Here is a 14,137-nt window from a genome sequence, read left to right on the forward strand (position 1 = left end):
TAATTCCCGCTCGGAGCGTTACACGCTCATGCTGATTACCGCGTGCACATTCGCCACGAGAGGCAGCCGTGTGCCGAAAAGAAAAACGCGCGAAACTCAAATACTTCAATCGACCAACTCCTCATTATTTCCAATAATCTTCAGATTTCTCTGTTATTCGAGTACTTGAATCGACTTTAAGGTTCAAAGACCACATACCTCTTTATGGTTCGAGTGCTCGCTAACTCAACGTGTCATTCTTTCACCTTATCAAAAAGGAAAATTTCGAATCCAATAAATCATACAAAATTGCATAAAAAAAATTCAAAAAAAAAAAAAAAAAGAAACGAGGATATTCAAAATTTTTGTTTCAACAAAAAAATAACTTGTGCTCGGGCAACAAAACATGGTAGCAAAAAAAAAATAAAATTTCGCCGTTATAAAAATGGAAATCAACTTCGAAATTAGTGCACTCGTTGAGATATTTTTTGAATTAATGCAATTCATTTCATCACATCAGCAAAACGTCTTTAGGAAAGATTACTCGTATTTGTTGCATTGCAAAATTTTCTTATAACAAAAAATGGCGCTGTTCACGACTGTATGTGCAGGAGTGCAGCGTAATTAAAAATAGCAAATTCTTCAACGAAATGACTCATTTCGAAGCATCGACGTAAGAAAAGCGATGTTTCTGTGGACCTGGGAGGAAATAATTTTCGGTAATATTATTTGATTTGGCTTATTTGATTTATTGAAAAAGTATCGTTATAATGGTGAGTAAACGAAGTTGTTTTGTGCCCAATATAATGATAAAAATCTACAAAAAAATATTGGTCAGTTTGAGCAACGAGAAAGAGAGTAATGTCAAAAAATGTATCGTTCACATAAAACAACTGAAAAATTACATTATCGAAAGACGAGGGAGTAAACGATATGAAAAATATGCTTTCAATGAGTATTCTGAACTTGCGAAAATCACAGACAATTCATACGATTGTAAAAACAAAATTTCCAAAATCTGCCATTCTCACAATAAATGAAATTAATTTCCACCAATTTTGGCACACTTTGCCCCGATGAGGAAAACGGTAATGATGGACGAGGGTTTGCAGTATTGAGATAACTTCATCCTCGGACACGCTGCGATGGCAGCTCGCATTATTCTTCCTAGTTATACGTAACTACACTACTTAATCGTTTCACGAGTTTACTTAGAAAAAATTGTTATCGTTATTAAACGTTACTTATTGTTTGATACACTTTTCCTTCCATTTGTCGTCGCCCACTCTCCTGATGAACAAAATTTCAGTGAGAAGCCTTCGATGTAATGCTCGTAAAGCTCACAGACACTTTTTACGGTCTGACTAACGAATGAAAACAGTTAATGAGTTAACAAAAGTCACGAATACTGTTTGATGATAAAATAAGCTGACGAATACGATTTGAAGTCGATGAATCCTCGATAAACGTTATTTGTAGAGTTCGTCATATCGCTCGGATGAATTGTGCATGATAAAGTGAGTTAGAGACCTTTGGACGAAGGAGAAAGAGTGAGAAAGTATTTTGTGGAAGTTCGTAACACGATTATATCGGAGATTATACGTCGCAATGCCTCCGTCGGATGCTTCATCACGTTTTCTTCCGTCGTCTTCCTCGCTTATTGGCAATTATATTCAAATGTTAACTATCTATCTACAAATTCGCTTGGCTGCCATAGAAAGAGGTAAAGGCCGTGTCGGAGCTAACGCTGAGCGGTAAGCTCGTTGCTTCCATCGTTTCGCGCTCGCTTCCTAACGTCGAAGCTTTTATGTCGAGGGTGCCGCTGACCGCGGACATTCCCGAGCTCGTTGCCATTTCCACTTCGCCTCCGTCCGGATGAGACATTCGTCTTAAAATCACGTCACTTCAACCGGGTACCGATGCGGTGGGAGGGTCAGTCATGAAAGCAAAAACGTCCCAATCCAACGAGATTAGACTTCGAACCACCAAAGTTCTGCTTCCTAATTATTCCAGCAACTCAACAAGTAGAGAAAGTAAAAAAGATTCAGGGTTTTAAGGCTTCGAAATAACGCCACTGAGGACAGCCACTTAATAATGATAAAATAAAACAATCGAATGTAAAAATAATAATTAATAAATTTTTTGAAAAATTAAAATATATTAATCATTATTAATATTAATTTATTTGTATTATTATTTTTTTCAATTCAATTCAATTTATTTCATTTTTAATTTGTCTTTATTTTATTATTTTTTTTACTTTATCGTTTGAATTTCTGAATGACTTGAAAAACTCCAAGTCGTTGGAACCAATGAATTCGAACTGTTTGCCACTGCACTGAGAGAAAAAATTATTGAATTTGAGAACATGTATTTACTTATTAAATCAAAGTATTGTTTCGATTATTTATTTGTTGAACCAAGCGAATCACTGTTGTTTTGAAAACATATTTTCATCGATCTATTACTTCATTGTATTAAACTCTTATTTAATAGCATCAATTAGATGCATGATAGATTTCATTAAATTTTTATTGATTGGATTGATTACATTTATCGCATGAAAAACATTAGATTATTTGAATCTACAAAACGACTTCAATACGAAATTGCTTTTTTCGAAAAAATTCTTTTCTTGCAATAAATTCATCATTATTTTGTTTCTAAAAATATTTTTATTAAAATGATTCATCCAATTGTTACTATTAAGAATAAGAGTTCAATACAATGAAGTGATAGATCCGTGAAAATATGTTTTCAAATTAACAGTGATTGTCATGGTTCAACAAATAAATAATCGAAATAATACTTTTCGCAACTTATATAATTCCTTTTTCAGTTTATATCCCCACGCAGGTAGGAATTTTTCTTCGATTAAAATCGTTTCAGCGATGTGCCATAAACCGTGATGACCATCACGGGTAGTGAAAAATAATTTTGCAATTGATAATATAGTTAAAATACATAAACAATATAAAATATAGTTAAAATAATGGTTCATAAAAAGAATAAGTACTTCCTTCAAAATTGCCTGTTTTGAATCATAAAATGTGTTATTGATTCAAACTATACATATTACATATAGTTGATAAAAAATGTTTAGATTGAAACACAAACCCAAACAAACCCAAACAAAAATTTATGAAATTGACTGAAATAAATGAACCAAGTAAATATATGAGGGAACCAATCTAATATGTTTTGGCGAATAATGAAATAAATGATTTATTCGCTTCAAAACTCCATTTTATTGGTTCTAGGAATTTTTTCTCTCAGCGTGTTTCTGGCGAAATTTGATATTTTTACCTGTAATCGGGCACAGGCGCGTCGACGTGTTGTCTTCTCGAGTTCGACGACATTGGCGTTCTTTTGATCGCGTATATGAATATACCGGTCATCGTAAGCGTATACGAAAGAAAGTACAGCGTATGGAACTGGAAATATAGAAGAGAGGATAAAAAGCTTGTGAATTCGGTAAATGAAGAAAGATCGCGATTTCACTTTCTCATTTATCTTACTCTGTATTGGTGCGTGAGCATGCCGATGAGAACGTTGAAGAAATCGGCTGTCAGTAAGGCCAGTTGCAGCGCTGTTGCCCCTGATTCGAATAATATCACAGGAACCAATGAGAAGAAGACAAATTGAGTTATACAATAGAATATCAGAGCCGATATCAAGACTGGCGCTGCAACTCCCCACGATGCTGACTCTATCTGCAAACGCTCCAGTACGGCTCTTAAATCAGAACAATATTCGTAGGAACGATGAAATTCGAAAACTGTTTGTTGTAGAAAAAACATTGATTTTTCTCTTTGCGCTATTTCGTGTAACTTTGCTCGAGACCGTTTCGGTTCGCACCATTTTTTTCGTTCCTCAACGAAATCTTTGGAAACGTTTTTCCCCCTATTTCGTTTTAATCAGCCGAATTAATGAAACTTGACTCGTCTCACTGCATTGTGATTGCGAAAGATTGAGAAAAGCTTAACAAAAGCTTCGATATTGAATCGACGTTTTTTATGTGAAAAAAAGTAATTGGAAAAAAAAAAAACAAATATTTCCGAAATTTCAAAATAACACGAAATACGCAATTCGAGTGTGCATTTTTTCTTCGTCTTCGTCTTTTCGTCCTACATTTGTATGCAGCTGAGTATAGTGCCGAAAAATCCAATCATTCCGAGATACTCGATAATATCGACGGTTTTGACAGCAAGTTCCTGGAGAACTGTTATGACACTGAAGAGCACAGCACCTCCAAGACAGAGCATATCGCCCACCAATTGATTCTTCCCTAAAATCGTTACAAACAAATGGTCGCATTACCGAAGGATCGTGGGAAAAGCAACGCGAAGATCGCACATCCCAACCGGAAAATTATTCCGTTAAAATGCTCAAGAATACTTGCCATTAGCGCTGAGATCTTTATTGTCGTCGATTCCAGCCCAAACGAGGCATCCAACGCCCATGAGACACACGGAAATGCCAACGATGTGGACCATTCGATATCGCACACCGAGAACTAGACACGAGAGCGCCAGGGCCACCGGTATGGCGACACAATCTAAAAGCTTTGTTGAGATGAGAAAACATTTTTCAAGTTACTCCAAAAACTCATCGTCAGCCAACCGACCTGATAAGTCAGGCAATCGATCCGATAAAAAAAATCAAAATAATAAAAATCAAAAATCTGATAAAAATTATTTGTGATTTTCATAACTCAAACAGCATTGAATTGTGCTGCATTCGAATTTATACACGGAGAGACTTTTATAGCAAAAATTACTATGCTTTTATAGTGACGTCGGACCACAACGATATTATAATAATAATCTCTACAGAGTGTGTAAAATAATGCAAAAGCAAATAAAGCATAGTAAATAACGCGCTGTGCTATATCAAAAATGAAGACTGAGCGAATTTTCATCAAAAACGTAGTAAATAACGAAATGATTTGATGAAAATTTAGGGGATAACATAGCAGTCGTTTCTCCGTGCTATACGAAAAATTGCATAGTTTCGTATTTTCCCTTTTACCGCACCGAATTTTGCTCAATAACATAGCAAAATAAATGCGCCCACCAATTATACGAGGCGTTGCTCCTTATAAACATGAAAATTAACCAGTGGCACATAGTAAAATTTCAAGCAATTTGTCCAGTCCGATTCACCAATTTTTAACATTTCGCCAAAGACACGAGTGACATTCGGATATCGATGCATCGTTCGATGTAAGAATGTCGCAGACCTAAATTTTGCCTGTCGTGCATAGCAAAATTTGAGAGGACTGCTTTCAGCATCAAAATAACTATGCACTCTGGTAAAATGTAATAGAATATGGCGATATAGAACAGCGCTGCTACAAAACATAACAAGTTTTTTTAGCAAATTCATCGGAAATATTCGTATAAAAGTCTCTCCGTGCGTACGATTTTGCAGATATGAAATTATTATCGAAAGTCATCGAACGATCCAGCGATAAGGTTTTTATGGGAACGCACATTTTTCATAGGCCTATGGAATAAAAATGCATTTAAAAAAGCTGTCGACCGATTAATAATGCACGGTCGGAAGGAGCTGGAGTCATAAAATGAGAGGGAAATGAAACAATTGATAAATTCGACGTACCTGTATACTAGCCAGGCTAGTGAATCGATGAGAGGAAGTAACGAGGGTATTAGCTTCGACGTCTATCAAGGCGAGCAGCAAGTATCGCCATCCGCGTGCTTTTATAACGGACAAAAGTCCATTTCCGGCGCCTCTGCACGACATCCAGGTCGTGTAGACGAGGCACATCATCGCATAATGCGGTAAATTTTGACCTGTTCGATGAAGAAAAGGAGTGTTGAAAAAGCGAGTTTGTTCGACGCCCCAGACGCACTTGTACCGGATAAAACAATTGACCTGTCGGTAGACCCAGTTTGGAGACTGTGTTTATGTGGTGATTCAATTGCGTCATCGAGTAAAGGACTATCGAGAGAAATTGCCCGAGAATAATGGTCCTCCATACCGACCTGGAAGAAAATTTGTTTTACCGAAAAATGCCTTGGGGAGCGTACACACTGGAGGACCTGGGGAATCGTCGGTCTCGGGTAGACTCTGGAGGCTCATTAATTAAGCGGGACAAAACAGTCGAGGGGCTCGAACGCAACGAATTTTCGTGTCAATCCTTCATTTCGTTTCGATTTTTCGCAAGATTTTTCGACCTCGGATGCAGCCGATTCGTCTGATTAATCGTGTCGATAAAAAGCGATGAAAATTTATGTGAATTATGGGGAAAATAAGGGAAGCAGCGGGTGGGTTTATGGGTGCCGGCAACGAGAAGCTCAAAACGAAAGCACTGCGGGGAGAGATAAAGCTCGAAATTACTTGTAAAGTAATTTCGCCCGTGGATGGAGGGAAACGAAGAAAAATGAAATATTATTTGAAAAAGTCGCGTGACACGCACCGCACTGTTTCAAACAGTGGATGCTCGTAGTAAACAACCGCCGCACTTTGACCCGGGAGGAACACACCCCTCGTTGAGCGATAGACACCGGATACACGCCGACAAAATAGGAATGAAAAAAAGGTAAAAAAGAAAGGAACTGTCGAAGCTTCGGAGGTAAGCGCCGGCGAGGCTTCGAGCAAATTCACTCACCACTGGCTCAGCTCGGATATATAATTTTCGATTTTGTCGCATATTCCATTCCTCGGTTGCATATTAGAATTTTTATGGCAATAACGACCGCCCGCTGACACTCCCATGCAAGGGTGCATTTTCACCCGGACTCACGAACGACGGCGTGACGACCGGAGCGCTTGCGCACTAGCCCGATTACATGCCCTAAGGCGCGACGCCACGCGAAACTTTACCCTCCGCGGTCTCGAGCCGCTCGAGCAACCCACCGACGCCGAATACTCGCTCCGCTTCCTCGTTTTTCTTCCTTTTTTCCCCGTGTCAATCCTCCCGCGAATTCATTTTACGAGATTCATTTTTCCTCGTTAATTCCAGCGATTTTCAATCGGAGGAGCATCGTTCTAGTGCAGCGGATGCACGGGCGTACACCCCTTAAAAATGGGGGCTGCAACCACTGCGACGGTTCACCCTCGAAATACCTTTGGATTTAAATTTCTTCGAGGACAAAAAAATTTACATTTTTTCCTCGGTTTATTGTTTTTTATCGAGCTGCTTGAATGATCCGGATCGAGGGGTGTGCAGTTGTTTTTCAGAACTTCGATGAGATCGATTTGTTTCCTTTTTCCCTCTCTTTTATACGCGAAATACCTGAAATCATTTTTCCGTCGTTCGAAATACTTTTTTTGGCCTTCTCGACAAAAAATAAATGAACAATTTCGTTTCGATGCTCTGAACCGTCGTGGCTGATCAAATTAGTTCGATTAACGAAAAACTGATGAATTCATGGATTGAATGGAAACTTTTAGCCGAGACGACAATCGAAATTCGTCGAAATCCACTCACCGCAACCACCGACTATTTAAAATTATCAAATCATCGATTCCTCCCCCTACTGAATGCGACGGAAGACAATTTTTTTTCTCCCACCATGAAAAATCCTCAATTTTACTAAGCTTAACGATCAGAAACGGAGAAAAATTATTGCGAGCGATCGATGCAAACGCTTTATATTTCAGGAGCCATCGTCTGGTGGGAATCCAACGAGATTTTCGACGTCTCTATCATCAAAAAATATCTCAAAGAAAAAAAAAACAAAAGAATCAAAAGTTATCAATATTTTGAGACATTGCAAGTAGTTCTGCCGAAGAGTTTTATTTACAATATATATTGACAATTTTCAGATGATATATTATGGATAAACTCAGTCAACGATATTAGTGATCAAACGATTTTACAATGGAAGCGAAAATTCGAATCCTCTTATAAACATTAGATATATTTATAACTTATGCAATTAAAATTAATGATGATAATAATAATAATAATGAAAATAAACATAGTTTGACATTTAACGATATTTGTCGTGTGACAACATGCAGCGGACCAGTGCCTTTGGCATGGAAGCAATGAGTTTATCATTACAATTCTCACTCATGTTGAATTTTATTTATTTATTTATTTATTTTTTTAATACGAAACGTGTATCTCTATCAATCGGAAGTAGGAGTTTCAGGAGATAACGAAGTTGGTAAAATATTAGGGTTTGAAAAGAAAAAAAATGTATGTGATCGTGAAAACGATGCCACAAGGACGAATAAAATAATGAAATTTAAATAAAATTTATAATCGGTAAAGAAAAGTGGATATTTTAGCCTGATAACTCCTTGTAATGATAAAAAAATTTTCGAAGAGATACACAGACTGGGAGATAATAAATTTGTGCATTTTTCGTAAATTCTTATTCTTCGAATAAGATCTACTCGTAGTTGGAAGAAAAAAAGAAAGAGTTGTTATTATTAATATTATTATTATGATTCGAGGGCTATGCACAATCGGCGATATTTTTTGTTCCAAGTATATTTGTTTTGTCGGTTTTCATTCCCTTTTATCTTCGTCATCCGCACCGTTATAAAGTTGGAAAAATAGGTAAATTTTTAACGAGGATAGAAAAACAGACGTCGCACCCCTCGATCTCGTCGCTTGAGATTCGTTTTTTTGGTTGATTTTTTGATTATTTTTTCCTCGGGGACGTCTTTCGTACGTTTTGATTCTCGATTGGTCTATTTTTAAGGAGATTCGCTCTAGCTACGTTCTCGTCTATATTAGCAATCGGTGTGTGTCTTTGTTTGTGTTTCGTCAATTCCCGTTCCTATTTAGGGATTGCAAAAAATGAAAGATCGCTGGATTTAAAGGGCGATCGATCGCGGAAGGAAATGTCCTATATTAATATCTTGTATTGTTATACTTCTAAAAAACCACGAGGTAATTTGCTGTGTGACACGATAAAAAATCTAGAGGTTTAAAAAGTCGATTTTTCACGTGACTTCCGTATTTTTTCTGGTTTCAAATCTGTTTTTTTTTTTTTTTTTTTTTTTTTTCATGCGACCTATAACTCGCGTGTTTTTTTACTTTTTCTTCATCGCTCAATGCGTTCTCAAGCTAACACGAAAATCCTAAGCTTCGACAGCTTCGTTCTGTTTGCGGAAACAATCACCAACTGGAAAGAAATCCCATTGACGCTGCTGATACATGTTCCAAACGTATGTCTCCTGACCCGTGTACTCCGTGTCCGGCTTATTGATCAGATGCATCAAGAAAAACCTGAAAACCGACCGAAATTGTCAGAAAGAAAATAAAATACTATTTTCATTGTAACAACCAATAGAATCATTGAATCTGATAATAACGTTCGACTATTAAAAAAATGGAAATGATATTTTCATACTTAAAAACTGAGATTTTGTTTCAAAATTTTTTTCATTGATTTATCACTTAATACAGAAATTCATTCATTTTTTCGAACTTTGTCTCGTATTCTAGCTGTACAAGGTTAACAATGATGATTTTGAGAAAAAATGTGTTTTGTTCCCTCTATCGAGAGACATATGATAGCGGCTTGTTTTAAAACTCACATGTAATTTGCAAGATTGTGCTCTTGCTGAACGTGTGTGTCGAACCCATGAGGCACAGTATCCAACGTTTCTTTGCCCAATCCGCAGATGAAACATTTGCTCTCCATGTCCGTTTTCACGCTATCCAATTGATCACGGAGCTCTCCGAAAGCGTCGATGATCAAACCTTAAAAAGTATCAGTGTAAGCTACAGAAACCTTAGAGCAGATTTTTCGAAAACTTTTTAGATTTTGTTCACAGTTCCTCCTCGTATTAATTTAGAGAACGTAAATTTTATTTTACCCTGAATGATAGCGAGTAGAATAACAATAACGAAGAAGAAAAAGGTGATGTCAAACATTATTCGATATATTTCGTAGTCGTCGCCATCCGGCTCTCCAATTTCGTCACCGATTCCACCACCTGCTCTCACTCCCTTGTACAAATGGAATAAGAAACACTGCGGAACAGAAAAGTATTACGTTCGTTAACATCAAAAAAATATGTTGCCAAATGATTTTAAATGGATCCACTTTGTTGGAAACGGATTGACAAAAGTGCCAATACGTTTATTTAAAAATAATTTTAATGATTATTTTCTTAATTTCGAATATTCAGTAGACATATCAAGTCGAAAAAAACGATTTTTAGGCTGTTGTCGTTGAGGATGATTTTGAAGCGTCTTATCTATTTCATTACTGAATGGTTAGCTGAATTATATTTTCGTTGAATTTTTCGTTGCTTACTGAATATTTCCGCTAGATCGAATGCAAAGTTTGGCAAAAATCAGAATGTTTAAAAAAAATTGATAAAGATTCAAGGCCTACCGTAGCCATGCTGTGACACTTTTTGTCGACTTCATCGTCTTCCTCCTGGACGTAAAATTTGCGGAAAAAGTTGAAAGCTATGACGGTGTATATGTAGACGATAATAGTCAACAGCATCACCGTGAGAACGAGCTGTTTTCCGTTGTGCGTTACTGACTGCAATATCGTTCTTAGCGTTTTGAATCCTACAGCTACGTCGAGCAGATGAGCCGCGAAGAAAAAATTGTTGTAATTTCCCATTACGGAGAAAGCGAAGTACAGTAAACTGTAGACGAAGGACTGAAATGAAAATTTTTTTCATTTATTTCAAATATCATTTCATAAATTGTTGCATTATTTGTCGTTAAATAGAGATTGTCAAATGAATGTTAAATAGAATTTGTTGTCAAGTTATATAATCTCATTGATAATTTTGGTGTCGAACTGAATTACGAAATGGATTTGGTTCCATTAAATTCTCGATAAATTATATTAAAATTTGATTTTAATCGAAAATTTAATCATTCGGGTAATATTTTCAGATAAACATCGAATTATTTATGAATAGTCATACAAAAAAATGGAATTGTTCAAAATTGCAAAAAAATACACTCGAAAAAGTTTTTGAACTCACGTTATCGGTGATCGTAACTCCCGCTTTCCAAAGTTGATACTTCCAATCGATATTCATAATGCTGTGAAAAAAAAATGATGGATAATTATTGGATTCCCAAATCCTCACGAACTGCAATGATTTTATGAAAGAAAAATCGTGACGATACTTACAAATACCATGCGCCGGAACCTTCGACTTCTTGTTGACTGAACGACGTTTTTTCCATGCCAAGAAGATTGCTGATGTGATCGAAATCGTAAGCTTCACTGTACTTTTGCCGTACTTTTTTCTTGACGAATTTGTCCCAATAGTTGACGGGAAAAGTTTTGGCTGAAATGACTATTTTGTCCCAGAGTGCTTTGAAGTCGTTTTCTTCGGGAGTTTCCGATATGTAGAGACCGTCGAATTCAACGCGACGAGCAACCTCCTTTTCACGTTGGAAAATGGCCAATGGAACCTGACAAAGAAAGAATAAACACGGATAATGCAATTTGAAATCAGAAGTAACAACACTGCGTATCATCGATAACTTTTGATAAATGTTTCACCTTGAGATGGTAATACGCAACGAGCATAGCCAACGAAACGAGGGAGTGAAGAACAGCCATCAATCTCATAACGTGAGCCATATAATAAAAATCTTCAGCAACTTCGACGAATTCCGGAGGATCTTCTTCCTCCTCGGACCCATCGCCTTCTCCTCCACTTCCGATTTCTATTCCGCTACCACCCGCGCCGGCACCGGAACCGGAACCCGATCCGGACATTCCTTCACCGGACATTTCGTTCAACAAATTGGCAATCGATTCGTCACTTTCACCGTTTTCTGATTCGTCCACGAGGGATGTCACCTGAAAATAATTTTAATGTAGTAAAATGAAAATATCACAATTCGACTTTCATACACAAAAAGTATTTTCGTATTTTTCATATTATTTTTTTCTAACGGTTAGCAAATAACTTGCACGTTCGAATAAATCGGAATCAATCTTTTGTTCGAGCACTTTCCGACGAAAAATTTCAGTATATTTTATTACCTTATAGAAGAGCAGCATAAAGTTGATGCAGAAGGCCAGTACGAGAGCAACGTATTTGAGATTGTAAAAGTTTCGAGCCAAAAAGGAGACGACCCGATGAGTGTATTTGGAAAAATCGATGGTTGAGCTCGCTGATGGTTCGACAATAATTTCGTGTTTGGCTTCGGCCTCAACAGCTGCCATCGCAGCTTGTTGGGCTGCAGCAGCTTCGGCGGATGCTGCAGCTTGGGCTCTCGCTTGTTCACCACTGTTTATTAGAAACAAAAAGCAAAAATTGTATTATTTAAACACTCCGTTGATGCGTTTGATTTGTTTATAGGAGGACGATTCGGGCGGAAGATTTGAAATGGTCAGTGAAATCTAGAATTGCTGATAAACGATATCTAGTTTCAGGGATCAATGCAGAGAGGAAATCGGAGGGTTCCTCGATGCTGGAGAGTCAGTTTTTGGAATTTTCTGTGGCTTTTCGATGTTTTCATCCACTTCTGAAGGAATTTTTGTTTGTTTGTTGACCGAGTACTGCGGAGCTGCTGCGGACGAAGGTGCAGAGTTTTGAGCAGGAGGAGGATCAGAATTTCCCGAATTAAAGCGCCGTTTGACGGCTTGGAAAGATTCTGCGTATTTTCTGGTCTCCTCGTCGATTGGTTGAAGACTTTGCGATATGGAAGGAACAGGATCGTCCGCATAGAATTCCTCCAAGATTGCTCGCATGTAAGCCGAATCCTCCTTGTACCCAGGGGAAAGACGAGGGTCTGGTGCAGATCGAATAACGGCAAAGAGCTTCGTAGAATTTTGAGCGGCACGTCGCAACCTCCGACGTTGCCTGCTACGCTGATTGCGTTTTTTCGACATCAGATTGTAAGGAGTCCGTCAAGTAAATGATTTTTTTTTTAAATTGAATTTAAATTTTTATTTATTTTCAATGATTTTGAACTATATATGCAGAGACAGACTTTGTAAAAAACTTTGATTGTTCGGTTAGCCGAGAAAGAAATATTATTTCAACGGTGGGGTGAATTAGAAATAAAATGAGACAAATGACCTTCCAACTGAGAAAAAATATGAAAAACGAAACTTCAGAAAGAATATGAAAAGTTAACAGTAAATTCAGTCAGTGGACCAATCAGCCTTCGCGGCTTAAAAAATCTAGGCGCGCTTCTATAGTCAGTTGGCCTTGGATTAGAGAATCAAGAGTCTCAAGAATCGGTCGGCCTGTGCCGCTTGGAGGACCAAGAGTCTGAGAGATCAGTCAGCCTGTGCGGCGTCTAAGACCCAGAGCAAATGGCTCAGATTTTCGCTCCGCATCGATATTTATACCCAGCCCAGCGGACGAGCGCCGAAGCCGCCGAACGGTTTTCCCACCCTTCCCACTAATTGCGACGCATGCGCGGACCGCCGCTTAGCTTTTCGGAAAGGAAGGGGCGATGGGGGAAGGAAGGATGATTTCTTACCACTGAGCTCGGTCGGTACGTTACCAGTTCAAGTGACCTCATTGCATCATATATTGCATGTTAGATTTTCACGTTTTTATAACATGGAAAGCCCACGTTCTTATAGTGAGAAATGTTATGGCCGTAAAATTTGAAAATATTTGTTGATTTTTGAGTTTCTCTCCCAGGTTGGCCGAAGTATCAATAGGGCAAAAATTCTTGAAAAAGGAAATCCGGAAATGATATTAATTTTTGGAATTTTTTTTTATGAATACATTTATGAAACGGTTACTAAATTTTTGCTTGATAATGAGGAAATATTTAATGGGAAGATACTAATCAAGTGATTTTTTTGCATGATTTCTTACCCGAGCAAATCTGCCAATGTGACCGGTTCCGTTTCACCGGAAACGCCCTCTCTCGCGAGGTCTTCCGCGGTTCCTTCTTCCGGGGTACTTTCGCCTGTTTCTTCCATACTCGATTGAGGCGTCGAAGCTGCCGATTCGTGGGCTGCTATTTTAATCTGGCCACCTTCTTCTTTCGTTATGTCCATGCCAAACGCTTGTACCTTTTTGCATGAAACGAACAGTGAGTTTTACAGAAAGAGTGGAAACAATGTTTTTTGTCAGTTCCTCTTCAAGATTTCACTTCGAATGTCATCGTCAAAATGCAGTTGAGAAACAACAGTTTTAACGTTTATTCAGATTCAATGCAAAATGGATTTTCGATTCGACGAAATGGGACTGATGAACTCTGATTTCTTAC

At 37.8% G+C, this 14,137-nt stretch overlaps 2 protein-coding genes across 22 annotated transcripts in view; both read right to left on the reverse strand.

Annotated features, from left to right (window-relative positions):
• Positions 1-712: 712 nt before the first annotated feature.
• Positions 713-6,750, reverse strand: LOC122414414 (solute carrier family 35 member F2-like). Its single transcript, XM_043425675.1, has 8 exons — positions 6,614-6,750; positions 5,878-5,987; positions 5,602-5,795; positions 4,382-4,544; positions 4,111-4,267; positions 3,498-3,714; positions 3,286-3,413; positions 713-1,882 (listed from the first exon to the last, which is right to left on the reverse strand). Exons 1-8 carry the CDS (start codon positions 6,730-6,732, stop codon positions 1,672-1,674), a joined length of 1,299 nt encoding a protein of 432 aa, XP_043281610.1. The 5' UTR covers positions 6,733-6,750; the 3' UTR covers positions 713-1,671.
• Positions 6,751-7,725: 975 nt separating this feature from the next.
• The window catches only part of RyR (Ryanodine receptor), a 57,610-nt gene continuing 51,198 nt past the window's right edge, over positions 7,726-14,137 (reverse strand). For all 21 annotated transcript variants that reach the window (XM_043427412.1, XM_043427433.1, XM_043427430.1 and 18 more), the window contains 9 exons: positions 13,741-13,940; positions 11,943-12,189; positions 11,454-11,756; positions 11,076-11,362; positions 10,924-10,984; positions 10,311-10,589; positions 9,787-9,943; positions 9,505-9,670; positions 7,726-9,193 (listed from right to left, as the gene is read on the reverse strand). In XM_043427412.1, the coding sequence (XP_043283347.1) occupies positions 9,046-9,193; positions 9,505-9,670; positions 9,787-9,943; positions 10,311-10,589; positions 10,924-10,984; positions 11,076-11,362; positions 11,454-11,756; positions 11,943-12,189; positions 13,741-13,940 (1,848 nt within the window). In that variant the 3' untranslated portion in view covers positions 7,726-9,045. The remainder of the gene's footprint in view (positions 9,194-9,504; positions 9,671-9,786; positions 9,944-10,310; positions 10,590-10,923; positions 10,985-11,075; positions 11,363-11,453; positions 11,757-11,942; positions 12,190-13,740; positions 13,941-14,137) is intronic.

The sequence above is a fragment of the Venturia canescens genome, chromosome 8 (assembly GCF_019457755.1).
Source record: "Venturia canescens isolate UGA chromosome 8, ASM1945775v1, whole genome shotgun sequence".
Taxonomy (NCBI): Eukaryota; Metazoa; Arthropoda; class Insecta; order Hymenoptera; family Ichneumonidae; genus Venturia; species Venturia canescens.